This window comes from Brachycentrus maculatus, unplaced genomic scaffold, assembly GCF_059751285.1.
Source record: "Brachycentrus maculatus isolate JH-2025_06_01 unplaced genomic scaffold, ASM5975128v1 h1tg000195l, whole genome shotgun sequence".
NCBI lineage: Eukaryota > Metazoa > Arthropoda > Insecta > Trichoptera > Brachycentridae > Brachycentrus > Brachycentrus maculatus.
In genome coordinates, this window is record NW_028280946.1 from 543,200 (window position 1) to 565,405 (window position 22,206).

The 22,206-nt window shown below is 31.5% G+C and overlaps 3 protein-coding genes across 4 annotated transcripts; 1 reads left to right on the forward strand and 2 right to left on the reverse strand.

The window, feature by feature from the left end:
- Positions 1 to 4,091: 4,091 nt before the first annotated feature.
- On the reverse strand, positions 4,092 to 8,418 carry Ocrl (Oculocerebrorenal syndrome of Lowe). The gene is made up of 2 exons (XM_088262974.1): positions 8,308 to 8,418; positions 4,092 to 8,067 (listed from the first exon to the last, which is right to left on the reverse strand). Exon 2 carries the CDS (start codon positions 7,953 to 7,955, stop codon positions 5,397 to 5,399), a length of 2,559 nt encoding a protein of 852 aa, XP_088119100.1. The 5' UTR covers positions 7,956 to 8,067; positions 8,308 to 8,418; the 3' UTR covers positions 4,092 to 5,396.
- A 1,637-nt stretch (positions 8,419 to 10,055) lies between these two features.
- On the forward strand, positions 10,056 to 12,055 carry Pcd (pterin-4a-carbinolamine dehydratase). The gene is made up of 3 exons (XM_088262985.1): positions 10,056 to 10,367; positions 11,120 to 11,329; positions 11,944 to 12,055. The coding sequence occupies exons 1-3, from the start codon at positions 10,227 to 10,229 to the stop codon at positions 12,031 to 12,033; spliced, it is 441 nt and encodes a 146-aa protein (XP_088119111.1). The 5' UTR covers positions 10,056 to 10,226; the 3' UTR covers positions 12,034 to 12,055.
- A 197-nt stretch (positions 12,056 to 12,252) lies between these two features.
- On the reverse strand, positions 12,253 to 21,574 carry Srr (Serine racemase). Of its 2 annotated transcripts, XM_088263026.1 has the most exons (9): positions 21,452 to 21,574; positions 20,040 to 20,160; positions 19,572 to 19,645; positions 19,046 to 19,333; positions 18,191 to 18,353; positions 15,161 to 15,316; positions 14,451 to 14,587; positions 13,024 to 13,249; positions 12,254 to 12,541 (listed from the first exon to the last, which is right to left on the reverse strand). In XM_088263026.1, exons 1-9 carry the CDS (start codon positions 21,481 to 21,483, stop codon positions 12,434 to 12,436), a joined length of 1,305 nt encoding a protein of 434 aa, XP_088119152.1. In that variant the 5' UTR covers positions 21,484 to 21,574; the 3' UTR covers positions 12,254 to 12,433. The 2 variants fall into 2 exon arrangements, with proteins under 2 accessions (XP_088119153.1, XP_088119152.1); XM_088263027.1 differs by lacking the exon at positions 21,452 to 21,574 and having other exon boundaries at positions 12,253 to 12,541; positions 20,040 to 20,236.
- Positions 21,575 to 22,206: the final 632 nt, after the last annotated feature.

Consider the following 22,206-nt stretch of genomic DNA (forward strand, 5'->3'; position numbering starts at 1 on the left):
ATTTATGCGCAAAGCATTCTTCATAGGATGGATTGCCAAAAAACCCGTGTGAATTCCGAAAAAGGAAGACACCAACGGGAAACGCTGTCGGGAAACGCCCGTTTTTCCCTACGTAAATACCTCTTTCTCTATGGCGAAGATTCCCAATGCAGACCTTGCTGGAGGTCTATGTTAGCAAGATAAAGAATGAGGAGGGAAAAAAGGCCAGGTGTCCACAGGACTCAATTGGCTCAACCGTATTTTAAATGGAGGTACACGTGAATGTAGTTCTGATGTGTATCCCGAATCAATATATTCACTTGCATTCTTTGTTTTCTTCAATAAAAAAGGCACATATTTTCAACCCAAAAAAAAATATATTACAGTTAAAAGCACTGTGTCACTGTAAAAACGACGTTTTAAAATTCAGTTTGTCGGAAAATTCAATATTTAGCAGGCAGGCAGGGTCTACGGGCTTAACAAACCTGAAAGCAATCTATGGGGCAAAAAAAATTGAGAACCTCTTCTCGACGGTATTAATGTGAGCTTTTTTTAACTCGCAGGAACAAAATGGCGAGTGCGTAAATTTTTCACTCAACAAATACATGAAATTAAAATAACCTGAACATAAAAAATACCCTCTCTCAAGTGTGAATAGGCTATAAAACTTGAAGCCCAAATAAGCGACGTTCGTAAGCCATGGTTAGAGTTCAGTCCCTTGGTAAAAAAAGGGGGTAAAAGTCCACATAGGATCAGTCGTAGCTTTCTTAAGCAGGTAAGGTAGGTGACCCAAATAAGGCCTACCTTATTTTTTTTATTTTCTAACTAGTGGGTTTATAATAACAATCCACTGGTAATTTAAAGTATAAATATTTATTTATTTAACTTTGTAATAGTTGAAACCAAATTGCTTTAAACACAAAAATCACACTTTTGTGAACACAAATAACTAAAATGTCACTTTGGCCTTATTGGGAACCCTGTGTCTTAATAAAGCATAATTAAAAATAAGTAAACATTCAACTTCTTAATGAATAAAAAACGTTTTCAATACGTATATTAAATCTAATATGATCCCATTAATTACTTTTTATCATTATAGATCAGATTTAACGAGTTATTTATCATGTAAAAGTACTATATTAATCAGCTTTTTCATATTTTTCTAAACAATCTGAACAGTAAAATATTTGATCAGGGGGTGTGAGTCCAACACACAGCTCATGATACCAACCGCCACAAGTAAGACATTGTCGCATATCATCAACTCGATCTTCTTTACAAGCTGGACAGTACCAAGAAGGTTTATTATCGTGACGTTTTGGTTTAGATTCCGTAAGCTTATCTGCTGTCAAAGAAGCAGTCTTTACTGAAGTTCGCTTTCGCGTTGCAGCAACTGCAGGTTGTGCAGATGTACAGCCAGTAACTGACGCTGATTTAGGTGTCTTTATGTTAATCTTTATCATGGATGAAGTACCAGAAATATCTTCTACTCTTGACGATGGTACAGTAATCTGTTTTATGGAATTCGTAGCACTGTCGCCAAACAAATCTTTTGTAATCTCTTGAGCCCTGTAATTCAGAGACTTCTTGCGTGGAGCAGTCGCTACAACTTTAAACATAGGAGTTGGTAAAAATTCATGAATCTCACACGTATTTGATTGATTGTCTATCTTCTGTGGAGTTCCAGCATTAAGATTGTTTTTTAAGAGCAAGGACAGTGGCAAATTCTCAGAATCTGTGTCTGGCCCATCTCGACATTTGCAGTTGAAATCTGGAGGTAAACTGTCTTGGAATTCTGGCTTTAGTCTCTTGCCTTTGAACAATATCATTGGCGAAATAGCTGATCCTATAGCATTTCCGCAGTCACACTTTCAGCATGCTCATTCGCTATTTGATGAACTCTCTTTCTTCCTTTGGCTGTCAGGACTTCCTGCTGATGATGCAAAGATATGCGACAATTTTTTTTATCGATGTTGTAAATGCTTTCAGGTTTATGTTCAATTCCAAGTCACACTTGGTGATACTTTTCTCACCGACATAAAACATTGTCCTAATAAGGCCTGTACCTGTGCCGTAATAAGGCCTTTACATTTTTTTTGTAGGCCTTATTAGGGCATGGCACATGGGTAAACAAAACAACAATTGTATGGAATACACCGATATTACAGCTTTTTGACTTATGTGAGGAGATGGCTACACGTATAATTATCCTATAGACAAAACACAGCACACCGTGTACAAATAAAAATAAAAATACTTACTGATTAATCTGCCAGAATTTTATAAAAACAAGCGTGCGCTCCGCATCATTGTTGTTTTGGACTGTAGGTTCCAACATGCTCGCGGCACGGGCCACTTGCTGTGCTTAGGGGTGTTAGTTAATGTACATGCACACATCTACAAACGTTGATGGCCATTTGAAATCGTGAAGCGGGAAATTTAAAAAATAGGCCTTATTAGGACATAGGCCTTATTTGGGTCACCCACCTTATATTTTTTTTTAATTTTACCAAAATTAATTTTCAATATTGAAAAATACATTATTATTATTAAGTGTGTAATACTTGTACGTGAATACACAAATAGCACCGTTTCTCACATTACTGAATAATAAATTAGTTATTACACATCGTAAATATATGTGTGCTTAGTTTCATGTAATTTTCTTTTGATATTGATAGTCCAATAAGCAACCATTTTTATGACTATGTATGTTGTCAGAAAATTAACAATGCTTGTTAGATTTCATATTAAAAATCAATGCTTTTGGAAATATAATATCATTTCAGACTTACCAAAGATTCAGAACAAACATTTTCAATCATGTAAGGTTAAAATAAAAGTGATATATCTGGTTACCCCTTTCTCTGTGTTATCTTATTTCATAAAATATTAAGCATTTATAGATTTTTCTTACATGAAGCATAAATGCTAATAAACTTTCATTATAAACATTAAATAATCCAATTTCATGTTATTATGAAAGTTTGTTGAATTCCAGAAATAATTATCACATGGGTTTAAGAGAAAATTAATAAAGTAATTTCAAATTATTTAATATACAATAAATTAATAAGATCAACATTAGTACATAGTATTTTTTATTCTAAAATAACAAATTATTTATATTAATTACTGTCAACTTAATATTAATAATACGTTGCCAGCTAAAAGTGCATGTTGCAAAGTCCCCATATTTTCAAGTGAAAAATATTTTTTACTTCCATTGTACAATTTACTATTTCGCATTACATATTAAAATTTTTATATCCATATTTTGGCTCGAAAGTTTCTAGATCTGATATTGACCCCTTCTACATGTGTATAGTATCGAAAATAAAATAATACAGTTTTACAGGAGGTTTTAAATTTACTTTTCAGGTATATTTGTGCTGACTTCTGTTCTGCATTCACGAAAAATTTAATTGATTTTTTTACTTCAGCTGGAACCATAGATATAATAAAATGCAAATGAAAAAAAATAAGAAATATATATATATATATATATATATATATATATATATATATATATATATATATATATATATATATATATATATATATATATATATATATATATATATATATATATATATATATATATATATATATATATATATATATATATATATATATATATATATATACATATATACATATATACATATATATATATATATATATATATATATATATATATATATATATATATATATATATATATATATATATATATACATATATATATATATAAGAAATATATAACTTAACATTTGCAATTTCCAAAGTATAAGTAGAAGGGGTTGATTTGTTAATTGTTAAAAAAAGCATTGATAAAAAAAAAAACATAAAAATCTTTAGCAAAATTAAAAAGATTTTATGCTTAAATTACATATTTATATTTTATTTAAAAATATATGATAATTTAAAAAGACTAAAGACTACCTAATAATAGAAAAATTACGTTTATTGTTGAAACGCTTGATATAAGTAGCGCAAAAAAAAATATCAAGAGAAGATTTTAGGGTTAAACCAACGCTTCGGTCGTTTTTGCAGGGGTTTTCATCAGGGAACAAAATTGTACAGAAAAAAAGCCAAATGTGTTTTTTTTTGGTGTGGACATATTTGACATATAATATGTCATTGGTATAGCTGATTGAAATTTACTCTTATGGTACACAATTTTGTGCCCTGAAAATAGACTATGAAACATTAGTAGAATGTAAATTTTGCTGTGACTGAAAATCTACATTCATATTCAGAATTATCCTTCTTCTTGCAACCATCATCTGGACCCATAGGGTACTGCATCATTACCATGATAGTTAATAATATGAAGGCAAGGTAATCAGTCCCACGCTTCTGGTACCAGTCCAGGTTGACATCAAATCAATATTATAATTAAAAATCACCTATTTTAATCCCCCCGGCAACCAAACCCAGTACCTTCAGCACGGTAGCCAAACACGCTAAACATTACACTATATTTTATAATAGACTTTCTATAATAAAATAAACATAAACATAGGTATAAGATAAAGAATGTGCCAAAAATACTTTCATAAATTGGTGCTGATACCTTTTTCAAAGAACAAAAATACTGAAAGGCTCGATAATACATATACTCGTGTTAAAAATGCTTAATTTCAAAGGCCTTTATAGTTATGGAAAAGACACTTCCAATAAATAATGTCAGAAGTGTGTTCAGCATTTCTCATGTAGGTGCATGATTGCTATTTCGAAACACAAACTAGCCTAACATTCTTAATTAATCTCCTTGGGTGTTTGTACTCTGCTATGGCAATTTCACTGACAAAAACAAAAGGTTAATTTTTAAGAGAGGGTCAGATATCTAATGTCATAATACTAAAAATAGTATTTCATCTTCTTCATTCAATGTACAATTTACATACCAACCAAGGTGCATACTTTGTTCTTATTAATATATGAGAAATATAATATGTAATAAATTATTTAATTTCTCTAGTAATATAATCACTAATTTAGCACAAAAAAAGTCATTTTGATAAAAATAATTAAGTATTTAAGTAATGAATGAATTACTAATAATGTTCTAAAATTACGGTGGGAATTTACATATGGTTGTAAATTTCAAAAGAATTCAGTTTGTACTGTAACAATATTTTAGTCAATACAAAATAAAAAATTAAAACAGTTTGATGCCAGGAATATTGAAGAGTCAAAATGAGATTCAAATAAAATAAAAATAAAGAGTAAAAAATTATTTAAAAAAATACTTTTAAACAGTAAGCTTGTTATATTACGTGCAGTTGTTAATCTACATACTTGTACATTGATTTTACAATAAATATTTACTTATTTTAATCAAGAAATTTAATATTGTTAGGTACTAGAGAATAAACTGAATAACATTAAATTACAAATTGCATTGATCAACGTCCTAATATAAAATCACTTTGGTCATTGACAAGAAAATGGTGGACAAAGGTAGCCTTCTTTCTATCAGTGGCCGACCTTGCTTTACTATGAGACTGGGCATTCGGAGGATCTCGCAAAAATATAGCTCCAAATAGAGTAGCTAAGGTTTTAGAATCTACACCATTGTCGGCACTGTAGTTTAATACTTCTTGTAGAAAAGAACATAGGTACAAGAAAACATTCTTCCTTTGTTCCGGAAGTTGCATTACAATCTGCTTACATTGTAGATAGTTAGTGGAAGCGCTGAGGCACACAGAGTGGTGATTGTAAGGGATGATGGGTTCCGCTGTACTCTCCAGTAACAGAAGAAGAGCTTCTGCCACGGAATGTACACTCCCCGGAAGAGGGGAAGATGAACCATTGTCCAGCCAGTCTCTGATCAGTAAGAATTCAGAATGCAGTCCAGGTTGCTCAAATAGATTAGGCTGCTTCAAGCCGTGCCTATAAACATGATCAACAAGGAACCAAATTTCTTTTGGAATCGAATACCAATCATTGTTGCAGTACACACTTTGATGCCTATTGATCTCTAATTCCATCAGTTTTCCAACTGGGATTTCTCTTATTGGCACTTTGATATGCACAAGCGCTTCTATAGAACTTCCGAAGCAACTTCGTTCATATGTGCCGGTAACCGTTATAAAAATATCTTTACCACCATCTAAATGCAGTACAAGTATATCATATAATTTGTCTTCTCCGGAATTCATTTTGTATGCTGACTTTTTGTTGACAAACACCTCTAATTTGACATCGCATTTCTCACCGGGACGAATGCACTTCATGTAAGGCTCAATATTCAACCAATCCTTGCAATAAGTAGATTCTTCCAATTTTTTAATGAACTCAAACTGTACTGGAACTTGCCCCGTATTGGCGATGCAGACTTCTCTAGACTGCGGTTCGAGGTACTTGACCGTGTTAAATACAATCTCAGTAGGATCAACAGTCACATGAGGCAAAAACTCGTTTTCTAATTTATCCAATTTCTTTATGACTTCCTCATGTACCTTTCTGTATTTATTAATATTAACAACCCGTACCTGAGAGTTGAACAGAGCACTCACGGGCTTGTGGTCGCTAATATTTAGTTTAGGATGACTTCTGTAACACAACTGCTCTATGTTATCTCCTTTCCAGAAGATCCTATCGCACCATGCGGGCGCTCTAGTCTTTTCGCTCGAATCCCAGTTATCAGTTCCCGGGTCATATTTGTACGTTGGTATAAAAGTTATGGGACCTTCCTTGTAACCACTGAAAACAGTTTGTAAGTCACATTGTTTTTTCAGCTGATCCGCTTGAAGAACTGCCAAAATGTTATTGTTATCCAATAACTTTTTCACAGTGTTATGATCCATTTCGGTAATTCTGTAATTTAAGTCGCCGAGCCAAAATATCTGTTCATGATCTTTGATACCTTTAGGTGGTAAAAAGTGAGTGAATTGTGTTCGATTGCATATGTCGTGGTAATCTTGATTTCTTCTTTCGAATTCCTCGACATGGGCCGCTAGATGAGAATTGACAAAGCAAAGGGAGGTGTTGTGGAGTTCAAATCTAACGGATACTCCTCCTTTGTTACCCATTTTGCCCATGATGCCCGTGCCCACTGTGTCCGCTGCAATATTCTTCACAAACTCCCGATGCTTATCTTGAACCAAGACAATAAGCATCATTCCAACGAGGCGAACTAGATCCACCTTATAGTATTTGGCTCGTTTGTCTAATCCTCCCATCACAGCTTCGTACCATTCCGCCTCTCTCGGTGTGAAATCAAAGAGAAATGCTTCCTTAGATAAATCCAGTTCTTGAAAACCGATTGCATACATGTCGGGGGGTTCGGATTCGACTCCCAACCAGTCACGCAACGAAATAGACGGCGGTTGGCCATTAACGTTCCAAGTGCCGACATAAATCTGAAAGGCTTGAGAGTTAGTATAGTCATCTTCTTTCAGTTGCATCTGATATTTGATGATGCTTTCGCGTGCAGCGATGGGTGTCGTACCCTGCGCGATGCTCTGCCGCGGTACCACAATGTCCGGACTGTCCAGTTCCGCATTCTCTTTTCCGAAACCGGTGTACTTCTGGAGCCAAGAATTGGGTTGGGGATGCCGCAGAATGTCCACATGTTCTATCCCGAGAAATAATTGATCCACAAAGTCACTGGTGCTCTTCCCAGGCTTGAGTTCGAACAAGAATTTAGATTTATGAGAATTAATGTTCAGATAAACGACAGTTTCAGAGTTTCGCTTCCCGTCGTCAATTTCGCATTTGAATTCTTTGTCTATTGGCAGAACGCGCTCTATCGAGAGGTCAGAGAAGAATTTGGGAGGGAAACTTGAAGAGAAGATTACGAACAGTGCTTTCTCATCTCCACACTCTACTACAACCAGGATCCTCTCATTTCTTACCCACTCGGGGCACACAAGTGTCGCATCACTGACTAAACTAACAACATTCTCCCCAATTGAAAATTTCGCTTGCACAGTGGCGAGTAAGTTGTCATTGGAACTCATTTCTACGTTGCAAAATGCACCATTAGCAGTTAGTACGGCGATAATTAATACTGTTCTAATTGGACGCTATGTCCTTTAAATGGAATCTTACAGGATGATACAAAATGATGACCTGGAAAAATAAAATGCTGTTAAAAAAGTTCAAGTTTACAAAACGCGTATATATCATAAATATTATATATGTTTATCGAAGGGTAAAAAACATTATGAATTAATTTCCTTACAACTATAGACAGAATATAAGTTATCAAATTACATAAATTCATCATAACTAAATAAATCAGAAACATAATCAATATGACTATCACAAAAAAACAGAATATATAATTTTAAAAGGGAGGTGTTTCATTACTTAATTTAATTAGTTCCGGGTAAAACTTGGTGAAACTGACAGATTACTTAGATTTGACAGTTGCAGATATTCCATAGATAACAAAATATTATAGATAAGTAATTAAAGAAATAAATAAAATGGCACCGTTTCATAGAGTAGAATAATATATGATAGTGCCCCATATACCTACATAAGTACTTTGTTTTTGTAGTATGTTTTTTTTGCATTTTTGGATTAAGTAGAATCTACTTAGTTCAAAAATGCAAAAAAACGTACTACAAAAAAATGTATTTTACTGTGTTTTGAGTTTGGACAGCCGTATAGGTATGCGTACAGAGTGTGGCATATAAATATTTTTCCTTTTTTCTTTTTAAAATATTATATTTTTACTCCCGGTTTACATGGAAACAATTAAATGAAGTATTTTTTATTCAAAATTGTAACTACATATGTGTACGATGAAAACATATTAATTAACCTAAGCGATTCATGTATAAAAGCTTCATTTATAAGTCAATAATAATAAGTATAGAATAAAACTATGAAGGTTTATTATAATAATGATAAAAAAATAATAATAATTGGATAATTTTTATAGCGCCATTTTCGTAAAATACTACCTCAAGGGCGCTTATAAAAACATGGATAGTAATAATAATAAAAGGATGATGATGATAATGATATACAAAAAATAAATGGATTAAAACGTCGTCAATCAGTCTCGGGCCGTCGAGTCTGGAGCGGGGAAAAGTTGAGCCGAGAAATTAAAACGCCATCCTCTTGATCCCATGGGCTGGAGAATGGCCAAGGCGTTGGGCAGTACGCCTTCCTGAGGACGCTGGAGGGCAGCTTGTTGAGCTCCTCGTCATTATGGATGGCCAACTTCCAACTTTCAGACTAGCACAGTTCAAACGGGACTTCACTTTTATCCTCTTTTGCCGCCCTTACGTTATCCGACATGATTGTTTTGTGTCTGAGGTTTTCCGCTTTCGCTTTTATACGAATGGGAGCTGGCGCAATTGAGGTATTTGATGTTTTAGTTCGATTTAATCAAATTTAACCGCTTAAGCACATGTTCTAGGATCGTTATTGTCTTTGCACATTTTTACTGCAGTCATTTATTCCCGAGAAGGTAGGGGTTCCGGATGAATATACTATGGTCGTAACGTACCCTTAAGGGACGAACACAAAGCACCTTTTAACGCACCATTGCCACATGTGTTCATTCAGCACAGATTCTTAGAAATACACTACACCGTTTAGGACCGCATTGCTATATTAAACGACGCAATGATATTCTTGATGCACTTTCATCAGTTAACAGCTAACCTTTGTAAAATTATAACTTTTAACCAGTTAACACCGATCACAATATTTATAGATGAGCAAAATATTGTAGACTTGAGATGTAAATGTCCAGAGAAAATTAAATAAATGATAGAGCGTGGTTCCTCAGCAGCCGCGTCGGGCGCTCGAGGAACCCACACAGTTGTATTGTAATCATTATCATTACATTAAGTTCAGCTGTTAAAAAAAATCACGCTTTCCTAGTCGGGAATCAAACCTAAGATCCTGACTCACAAATGATAATCAAACGTTCTAACTATTACCCTACAGAGTTATGGAGGACGATTCAACTTTAAAAAAATTACCATCTGTTCATTTAACCTGATCGAAGATAGTGTGCGAACATAATCTTGAGGGTGAACTTAAAAGTTAAATTTAGCTTTTTATTGAGGGAAGTTTAGGGGTTCGTCTGTCAAATTGACATCTGTCAAAAATATTTATATTTAGTTAAAATCGCGACCGTGAATTTGAATAGGAAAACAAACAAATCATACAATTTTGTTCTTATCTCTCGATGTAAAGTAAGGTCAAATGGTAAATGACCCTATTAGACGATATTTGATTAAAAGGTTTCTACAAGGTCAAGTAAAATGACGCTGGTACAATTTTGTAATTCTGCGCTGTGCCGCCTTAGAGCCGGAAACTTTCACCGCCCCGTTCAATACTTTGCGCACATTGAAGGCTATAAAACAAGAACGCTTACTACGAAAGTGAAATCTAGAGCAAATATGGTAAGTGACCTGTTGATTTGTTTTTATAAGTCTTATAATACTATTTTAATGAATGTATATGAAATTAAAACTAACCATATTTAATAGTTAAATATCGATAATTACATATAATGGAATATTATTGTCTATTTGTTGAAATTACTGTTTTATAAAACACTAATTATCATTTTGTGTTCAAAAAATATATATCGGAATGTTGAACTAAAATTACTCAAAAGTAGAACAAGAGAAATGTAAAATTTTCTAAATATTATTTTTTTGACATAAATCTATAAAAACAGTATGAATAAGAAAAGAAAAAGACGTTTGAAACGAAATGTGATTTATCATACATTTTGAGTGGCAAATTGAAGTTGTATGAAATATAAGAATCAGCTTACCAGCTTTGTAATATAAACAATAGTAAAATGACAGGAAGCAGTTAATATTATTGGATATTTTTCAAAAGATTTATGTTTAAAGTTGATGTTTTTACAACATTTTGAGTGTGTCCACACTTGTTTACAAAATCTTAATTCTCTTAAATTACAGGAGTTATTTTCATATTATTTTTTGACATCTCATCAAAGATGAAGAAGTCTGGGCATTTACGGGGCTGACATAGGCTGGTTTAAGTGATCACTTTACACACGTTCATTCAACAATTCCACCTATTATTGACAACCACACTACTCAAATTCTTGGAAGTTCTATGTTTTAAACTAACATTATAAATTTGACAGATTAAAGCAAATTTGCAATATAATTTACAGACTGGAAAATTAAGTGACACTGAAAGGGTGGAATTACTGCAGCCGCTGTTGTCAAATGGCTGGAAACTTCAAGATAATAGAGATGCCATTGAAAAGAAATTCATGTTCAAGAATTTCATTGAAGCCTTTAGTTTCATGTCCCGAGTAGCGCTATTTGCCGAAAAGATGGATCACCATCCGGAATGGTTCAATGTCTACAATAGAGTTGAGGTGTGTTTCATCAGCATTATTTATTTATGTCTTGCGGGCTTTACCCAATCTTCTTTTGATATACTTGTACATAGAAAACAAAAATTAAAAAAAAATTACCAGCCTTACAAAGGGAATGCTAAGTAAATGCTGAGAAGTTCCTGATTGGCCCACACTAGTTTATCCTTCCTTTTCCCAACACAAATTAAAATAAAACATGTTTTTCGTTAGAAGAAACAAAAATCCACTAATTGATCTTTAAACCTTGTACATAATAAGCAAAGTAAATAATAAATGCACCTGCCATAAAAAAAACTAATATATTTGGAAGGGAAATTAGGTACTCAAAACATCTAATATTAATTAACAAATATTATTTTTAGAATTGTAATAAAAGATTCTGGCAAAAATATTTTTTCCTTTTTTAATTGATAATTTACATAATTTTTACTGTACTAGATAAAATAAAATAAATTACAGTGTTCATCAGTTGATGATTTAGTATTTCAATGTTTGTTCTTATATTTCAGCGATTGATTTTTAATATTACCAATTCATCATTTGTTTACTTTTATGAACAATACAAAAACTTAAATAATATGTACACAAAGAAGTCTAATTAATATTATTTTCAGGTGACACTTTCAACTCATGATGTAAGTGGCCTCAGTGGAAGAGATATAAAACTCGCTAAGTTTCTTGATGAATCCTTTGCTAAGAATTAAACCAATGTTTACTTAAAGGGAACTATGTAACATTAACACTATATATATATATATATATATATATATATATATATATATATATATATATATATATATATATATATATATATATATATATATATATATATATATATATATATATATATAATTTTTTTATTAAATGTAGACATTCATTTTCTTTTCTTATGTTTTTAAATAAATAAAAAAAAAACTCGCAAAGAATAATTAAGTGTTTTATTCCTTGTATTTTTATGTAATCATTATTTACAATATTTGTAATTATAAAAAAAATTATCTCATGGATTATCGTTTGAACAATACCTATTTTAATTATATATACGTAAAATGTATTATATTTTATATAATACAATAAATGTAGTAAATTAATGCATCGATTTGTTTAATTCGTCAAATGATTAGAAAAAATAACATCCAAATAATTTTCACATAATAATTTTCTAAGTTCCAATGTATGGTCTAGCCCTCTAGTTTCACACACCACCTTCACCTGGAAAAATAAAATAAAATTGATTGTTTTTCTGTTAAGTATTAATATTCTGTAATATATCAATTCATATTTTAGATTTTTTTAAATTGGTATTACTATCTAGTATAGTAAAAAAACTATGTAGGTAAAAAAAAAAAACATTTTCTACATTAAAATTATAATACATAAAATTAATTTTATAAAAATTATGTAAATGTGAAGAAAAAAAACACCCACTAAATCGGTCTCGACAAAGTGCGTGTGTGTTAACACACCTAGCGGAAACACTTGCAGTATAATATTGTTAATAATAATAACAGTATTTTCATAGTACATAAAACAATTGGATGGGTTATAAAAAAAAAATTGTGTCTAATATCAGATATATTATCTACTGATTACATAATATGAAATCAGTAGGTTCAATAACTATGGGTTAAAGGGAGCCATAACTCCTCCGTTTATGCTAATTTGTTTTTTAAATTAAAATTTGAAATACTCACTTGAACGCTGAATATGTCAGTTGTGACCCAGGCTCTTTCGTGCATTATGTCCTTGATGGATACTCCGATAGAACATAGAAGTTTGCAAAGTTCCGCTATTCCACCTGGTCGGTCACTGACAGTTACCTTAAACTTAACAAGGCGGCTTTCAGCTGCCAATCCCCTTTCAAGGCACCGTCCCAAGAGAGTAGAGTCGATATTGCCTCCCGACAGAAGACAAACAACTCTAGAAATTCCACAATGAATTAAATAGAGAAAAAACAACTCAACCAAATAATAGCGAAAATATTCTCACTGAAATTCTTCATATAACCTGCATTTAGTCACGAGATATTAGATTACATTATTTTTGTTAGTATATCGCTCACTCCTTTCAAGAACGTCATAAATCAAAAAATTTGATTGTTCAGGAGAATGTTTTTAAAGTTTAAAAATATAATACAATGTATTAAAAATAAATATCAAGCCACTTATTGAACTTTTTACTGTGCAACAGATCTTTTTAGGTAAAACCTGAAGGTTTTTTCTCCATTTGAAAAATATTTAGTAAATTAAAAAAAATAATTAAACAAAACCTCTTCTTCAAAATGCGAAAACAATACTTTCTGCCCTGTAGCGGGTAAATATTAAGTTAAAAATATGCCTCTTTTGCTGGGATATAGTACATTATCTGGGCATTCCGAAAACATGCACAACTGGAAATTGACAATTTTTGATTTAAGATGTTTTTTAAAGGAGTGAGCGATATATGCTACAATATTGCTAGTGAATCATTAAATATGTGTGAGTATGTGCATGGGTCTAAGCCAAGTCATTGTCGTTAGACATTGGATAGTCTTTGTTAACAATTAATATGCCTCATTGTGTCCACCTCTGTGTGTAGTGGTTATCACGTTTGATTACTGTGCTGTAGTTCCTAGGTTCGATTAACAGAAGGGTTAAAATAAATATATGTGATTTTTCACTTATAGAGCACAGGACTGACCAGCTTGCCTTCTCGAAATTAGCGATCAATAAAACACTGGGCCAATGTGATGCAGTAATCAACAGTAGTAGTAGAAATCAACATTTTCGGCTTTCAGGATGTAAATGGTTATATTTTGACCCTTAGAAAAGCAGGCTTATAAATATATATGGTCTACTCAATTTTACCCTAATTTAAAAACCATTAACATGTTTAACTCAAGGTTTACTCTCTATATTCATCATCTGAATAATTATTTTCGATATACCATGTGTGCCTACCACTATTTTTAATCATATGGCTTGATTATTGATTACACTATAATACAGTATTCTTAAATATGCATTAAACAAGTCCACCATCGACCCACAACGGCAAGACCTACCCCGAGTTGAATGTGTTCAAGATAAATATTAGTAATAATTAATTATTTTAAGAGTAGGTAAATGTAAAATGGTATTACTTTTTCCCAACCAATTCAGGCACCAGACCGGAGAGTATGGCTGCAATACCTGATGCTCCCGCCCCTTCAACGACACATTTTTCCGCTTCAACTAATCTCAAAATGGCTTGAGCAATCCATTCTTCCTTCACAACAATCTGAAATAAATGAATTCTTAATATAAATCAGGGTTTTTTCCTTGTAACGGGACGGAACAGCGTTTCGGCACCTTTTTTCTTGTTTTTTTTTTTTTTAATTTTCAAAAACAATTAGACGAAACAATATTTGTGCGTACGTAATTACAATCTATATTTATGTAATTCATCAAAATGATAAAATGTGGTATTGTAATGAATATTAAATGATATTTGAACATACATATATTTTTTTAACAACATTTTGAGTGTATTCAAATACTTGTTCACAAATCTGGTTGTCAATCATGGGTAGAATTGGTGAATATTACACGTGCCAGCCTATGACGGTCGTAAGCCCCGTAAATGCCCAGACTTCCATATTCTTCTTCATCTTTGTTGAGATGTCAACAAATTATTTATAATTTTTTTTTAGTTCAAAGCTGGACATGTAGTGAGTTCCGGGTCCTTTTTGTTTAAAAAAAAGCCCTGGTAAAAATTATAATACACAAGTACATATTTATATACTTGAAATAAAAAGCATGATACACAAATTGATTCAGATTTGTTCATGGTGATGAGAAGTTTTTAATTTACCATTCTGTCCATGAGTGAACTGACTGTTGTAAAGGCGTTACATCCAACTGTCGGTACAGCTAAACCATCCGCTAGAGTTGACAGAATGTGCGTAGTTACCGGGCCTCCCATTTTTAACGCCTCACTCATACTTGGACACTTCTCAGATTCTACACCCTAGAAAAAAAATAGAAAACATTTAGATATGGACATCACAAACATGTTTCTCTCAACAGTTTAATTCACTGGAGTGGCCTATGCACCGTTGTGTGCGGGTAAGGGTTAGAAAAAGAAGATACACAGACAAATATTCGCAAATTAAAATAGTGGGCCTACTGGTTGATCCACGTTTTCCTATATTTGTAAGTAAGTTTGTTTGGGTATTATTTTTGTCATAGTACAGAGATGGAATTTTGCCATCACTGGGAATCATATATAAACCGGTCAGCAAGCTGTTATAATTTTTCAATTAATTTATTCACGTATAGCAGCAATTATAAATCATGTGCCAATCTTGCCAGTGTGTATTAATATTATTTCCATCATTATTGGTTCGCAATACATACTTCTTTATATTCCTTTAACTTTTTGGCAAGTCCATCAATCGGAATTTCTCATATTTTAGTTTTCTCAGTGTATTATAAACAGCTAAAGAATAAAAGTTTTATAGGTGTCTCGACTTGATATTAAACATATATCATTTTTTATATTTGAAAGAAGATGGAAGTCTGAACATCCCAGGGCGTACGACCTGGCATTTGGCCGGCTTAAGCGATCACTTTATACACTTGTGTAACATTCTGGCCATTATTGAACATCCACATTGCATCAATTTTTGAAAACTGTCCGTATGAATGGTCTCGATTACCTTCAAGGGTAGAATGGTAAAGGTTACACAAGTGTATAAAGTATTAAGAACAGTGTCCGTCGATGGTTGCTTCCCGTTGGAAGGGACAAGGTAGAAAGTGAATTAATTAATGTCCAGGTGTTATTATTTTATTGGAGAATCTTTATACTGTAAATTGTTATTGTATCTATTGTATGTAATGTATATAATCTTATAATTAAAAAAAGAATAAAAATGAAAATAATAATAAAAAATTGTATTAACATGTAAGTATTTTGGCTCAACACAGGCCATGCCTAAAGAGCCGTAATACAAATAGTAAAAAAAAAATGTATGTATCTTCATAATAAATAAATAAAATTCGCTTAAGCTAGCCAAATGCCTGGTCGTAAGCCCTAAGATGCTCAGACTTCCATCTTCTTTCATATAAAAAGTATGATGTTTCATATCAAGTTGAGACACCTATAATATTGACATATCATCCAAAGGGTGATTAATCAAGTGTCTGATATGATAAATGATATTTATAAAAGTTTAACTTAAATCATCGTACAGTATCAGAATGCTCTACTTTAAAAAATATGTAAATTAGTATTATAATATATTTTTTATCATTTGTAAAAATAAAAAATAAGTTTTGTCTATATTTAAAATTAAGCTGATAACATATGGTAGGTATATATATATATGAGTAAGATAAAATTTTATGAGTTGACATCACTTTTAATGGCTTTATTGATTGTTTGTCAAAATATATTTTAAGTACTTAAAAACGATCTAATGTATGAAAAATATATTATTGCATCATGACAATCAATCAATTTTTAATTATTGCTATATTGAAAATCTGCTTATGGATAATCATAATATAGCATTTTTTCTGTTAAAAAAAACTAATTATTATAATAAGGTTTCCATGGCCAAAAGCCATGATACAAGTACCTACATAAATTGACAGAAGCACACATTTTCAAAAATTTTAATATAAAATTACAATTAGATCATTAAAATATTTTGCCACATTTCGTTATAAATGATCAAATTTAGTAGAAAATATTTCATCCCGGTTGTAAATATAGCATTTTTGTGTAGTAAATGAGCAAATAGTTGAAGGAAATTTCTGGGATGCCGGAGAAACCGCCATAAGAGCAAGCGAATTTGTAACAGCCAAGAAACTGTGTTGATACAAATTCTTAATACAATTTTTGAATCTCATATGTTTGACTTATACACATGAAAATCATATTTTAAATGATATTTAAATACAACATTTTGAGTGTGTCCAAATACTTTTTCACAAAATCTGTATTGTCTCCAATTACAGGAGTTATTTTCATTTTATTTTTTGACATCTCATCAAAGATGAAGAAGAATATGGAAGACTGGGCATTTACGGGGCTGACGACCGTCATAGGCTGGTTTAGGTGGTCATTTTACACATGTGTAACATTCACCAATTCTACCCATTATTGACAACCACACTACTCAAATTCTTGGAAGTTTTTTTATATGTGAACCAATTTTGAAACATTGTTATTGAATCACTAGAACTCCACTAGAGACATTGGTGAGATGAAAAGAAGCTTTTAATAAAAATGGAAAAGTTTCTGCTCAATAGAGCAGAAACTCTACCCATTATTGACAACCACACTACTCAAATTCTTCTACTACTCAGTTTTTGAATCACTAGAATTTCACAAGAGACATCTATTGGTGAGATGAAAAGAAGCTTTTTAGCTTCCATATTCTTCTTCATCTTTGATTGATGAGACATCAAAAAATAATATGAAAATAACTCCTGTAATTGGAGATAATCCAGATTTTGTGAACAAGTATTTGGACACACTCAAAATGTTGTAAATAAATTATCTGGTCAAATTATAAGCTTAAATAATAAAAATGAAAATAATATTTTCTGGCGTTTCTCATGTGTGTGATTATAATCCAGGATTCGGACCTCACATACTAATAAAAGAGTTTCTGCTTAGTAAAAAAGCTTCTTTTCATCTCACCAACAGATGTCTCTAGTGAAGTTCTAGTGATTAGAGAACAAGGTTTCTAAATTAAAGTAAAATACTAAAGTATTTGGACACACTCAAAATGTTGTAGATATTTAAATAGTTTTCATTTCAATAATATCTTCAAGGATATCAATTTAGAGTATACAAACAATGTATGAATTTCCATAATGTTTTTGGACTTACATATATTTTGACGCTGGGTTTGAGATGTTTAATAGCTGTCGCAACTCCAGCTATTAATCCTCCGCCTCCGACTGGGACCAGGACCGCATCTACGTCAGGCAAATCTTCAAGTATCTCCAGTCCAACAGTTCCCTGCCCGGCCATTATGTGAGGATGGTCATACCTGAGATAAAACATATTTATAAAGACTGTATTTATTGAGATGGTTTTTATTTTGTATAACTGCGACGTAAATGAAACATTTCGGAATTGAATTTCTTATTGTTGTAATAATTGTTTTGATTTCTGAGAGCTTATCCTTCTTCTTTTTCTGGACCTTATTCAGAAACAACGACTCATACATCGCTGGATCGTGTGGAAACAGTAACCTCGATCATCAATTATTTGAAGGCAAAGTTTACTCGTAGGCTTCTCTGAAAATAGTATTCAATTGAAACTTTATAAAATAAAACTAAAACTCCCTGAAGATGACAAGGTATTGAACCAGGAAAACCAGTTGGAAAAAGTACAAAAATAAATGTGGTTAAAAATAAAGTTGTAGTTTTATTTTATAAAGTTTTATAAAATGTGCCACAAAGTATTTGCAAAAAACATTCAAGAAAATGAAATATTTATGTATTGTATATTATGTGAACACAATTATTTTAAGACAATAAATAAATAATGAATGGTAATTTTTTTGAACCCCTGAGAATTGAATTCTGAACCTCATACATAATACACATTGGGTGTGGATAAGGGTTAAAAGAAAAAGAAGGAGAAATATGTCTATGTGGAAATGTGGAAAAAACTATAAAGTTATTATTCTGTCATATAGATTAGTAATGTAATTAATGGAATAAGTATTTACATTACCCATTAATGTAAGTCAATTCTTTTTCTTTTCCCAATTTGATGGCGATTGCCTTCGCTTCAGTCATGTTTTCTCCTGCGACAATGACATTGGCATTAAAGTCCTTACACTTCTGGATCTTCATTATGGGGGCAATCTTTGGCATCACCACTGTTACAGGCACTCCAAGTAGGAACCCGTGGTAACTGAGAGCCTGTGAGTGGTTTCCCAAGGAAGCGGATATCACTCCTCTTTGTTTTTTCTCTGCTGATAACATAATGAGGGCATTTCGTGCTCCCCTTTCCTTAAAACTGCAAAAGTAATGGCTTATATAAAAGTAAAGTCCGGTTCAGTAAGCAAATGATATTCAAATTGATATATTTTTTAAATGAACAAGAAGTTATACTATTGCATGCAGGTAGATCTAAATTTTAATTTCTTCAGTTCAATTAAAATGGAAACACCCCTCTTCTGTCTCTAATACATAAATGAAATTGTGGTTTGTGTAATAAATACACTTTAATAACTAAAGTACATAATTATACCAACCTGCCAGTAAATTGGAGGTAGTCATTTTTAAGGTAAATTTCAATACCAGTGTCTTTTGATAGAAAATGGGATTTCTGGAAGAAAATTATATTGTAATTATGTATATATATTTTGTATGCAAATATTCCCTCATTAGTATGTTAGCACAAACTATTTTTATTACATGTTGGCCCACAGTGGCGTGCACAGAATTTTTAATCAAGTTAGGCAGTAGAAACACAGTGTTAATTAATATTTAAAACGTATACAACAGACGACTACCTTCATTCAAGTATTAAACATTTAAAAATGTTTGTTTTTTTCTCTAACAGATAACCGAAAAACGTGTTTGTTTTAATAACTAAACGAACATTTAATTTTTTACCATATAATTTTTACTGTCTTTTTACTGTCTTGGATTGTGAGAAAAAATATCACCACTCCAAAACCATATTTCATTTATTTATGGTACACATTTTGAAAACTTACGACACACAGGGTCTTTCTTATTCCATCCTTTATCCTGAATGATGCAGAGGAAACGTCTTCGAAGGTTATTTTCAAAGGATTGTCAGCATTACACATTGGGTCCTCGACAAAATTTTCAGCCACCATTATGTAAAAAATATATATACGTATTTCAATTTGTTGCAGACAAGTTTTGAGACATGCAGCTTTGCAAGAATGATTGTATTCACCAAGAGCACGAGTATTTATTATTAAACATAGATTAAAAACAAATTGTTGTTATTATCTTAAATGTAATCGGGTTAAGTAAACAACGTGCTTTGAAAACATGTCGATAAATAAATATTTTTGGCACAACATATCGATAATAAGGGGTAAGTATATGTACATATACATATTTTGGGACATTCCATAAGCAATGCCGCATATTTTTAATGCATTAGTTGTGCTGTGTATATTGTGCATCGAATATTTAATATAAAATATTTTGAATATTTTATTACACCGTATTTTGTGCGAAAATTGTAATAATAGTTTGCTAGTAAGTTCACATCTGTATCAATGTAAAATTTAAACGATATTAGCAAAAGATCGGTAGTTTTAATTCTGAATCAATCAATTCGTCACAAATCATCGAATGAGGTCTTTATATGTATTTTTTTTTTTAAATAAATAAAAAAAAAACAAATATACGATCAAAATTATAAATATTTTTTATTAATGTACGGTTTTTAAAAACCTCTAAAATAAAATTTTTTGAAACTGTAGGGTGCGTACGTATTGAAAGTATTGGTAGTAAAATAATATTCAAGCATCATACGACGTAGCAAAAAAATCTAAGACGTAACGAAAAAAGGATATCGAATTTTTAAATTAATAAAGTAAGAAATTATTAACAAATAATGGAAAACATGTTTTGTGTTGAAAACAAATATTTAATGGCTTGTTTAATTTCAAAAGTATCTCAATAAAAACAACATTGCTTTGGGATGACCCAATATTCAATAAAAATAATAATAATAATGGTACAGTGATACGAGTGATGTTTTTACAGATAATTTTTATGATTTTTAAGAACTGTGACGTCTTAAAATATTTTTATTGCCTTTTTATCAGTCACATGAGAAATAATATATTTCGAAGTGGTAGTCACAAATAATAGAGTATCTAGTATAACACATAAGGGTATTCGTATATGAAGGTGTTACTTGCAATTTAATTTTAAATTATCCAATAAATGAATATCTGCGAGAATTGACTATTTCGTTAAACCACATACTGTTTTATGGTTGTTTTAAAAAAATGTTTAGACATTGTTTTTAAACGGATTCATTATTTTAGAATTTAATCTTTTTTCTTAACTTTAATTTTCTACCATCAATTTGAATTGAACTTTGTTTTAAACCCCATCACTGTAACAAAATAAAATACTTACTGCTATCGACTGTCGTCGTCTTGGTTCCATTTTGATATTGTAAAAATTCACTGAACTTTGTAATAAGTTAAAATATAACCGATTCCTTCGAAGTTATCAGTACGAATAATATCATGATCATGAATGTTCATGGAATTCATTGGTCTAATATTATCACCGGTTCATACCAATAGCAACATCGAATTATGTTGGTAACTATTTTGTAGGTAATGATTCATATAAATAGTTTTGCTTTATGCGAAACCCATAATTACTAACTGGGTTATAATTATTGTTTATATGCCTGACCTCTTTATCAAAGGTATCTAGGCATGAAGTGAATAACGAAATTGTATGTTTTAATATCGAATTTTTTAAGCTAATATAAACACACATATAATTTGTTCAGTTGACTTGAATTTTACGAACATGTATATATTTATCTGATAAAAGGCTCCTTAATATTCTTTAACTTTGTGCTATTTTGTATGTTTTGTACTGACTTTTTTGGCAACAGTTGCACGGGTATTTTACATAATAAAACAACAACCATTCAAAATTATCTCAACTTGATATGAAACATGTACATATATGGATGTCTGCGCATCCCAGGGCTTGCGACCTGGCATTTGGCTTGCTTAAGTGACCTGGTATGCTCAGACTTCCATTTACATGTAAAATATCAATTTGAGACGTTTGATAAAAAATACTTCTTATCCGTAGGGGGAATCATCCAGTGTCCGATATAATTAATAATATTAATATTGTTAAACA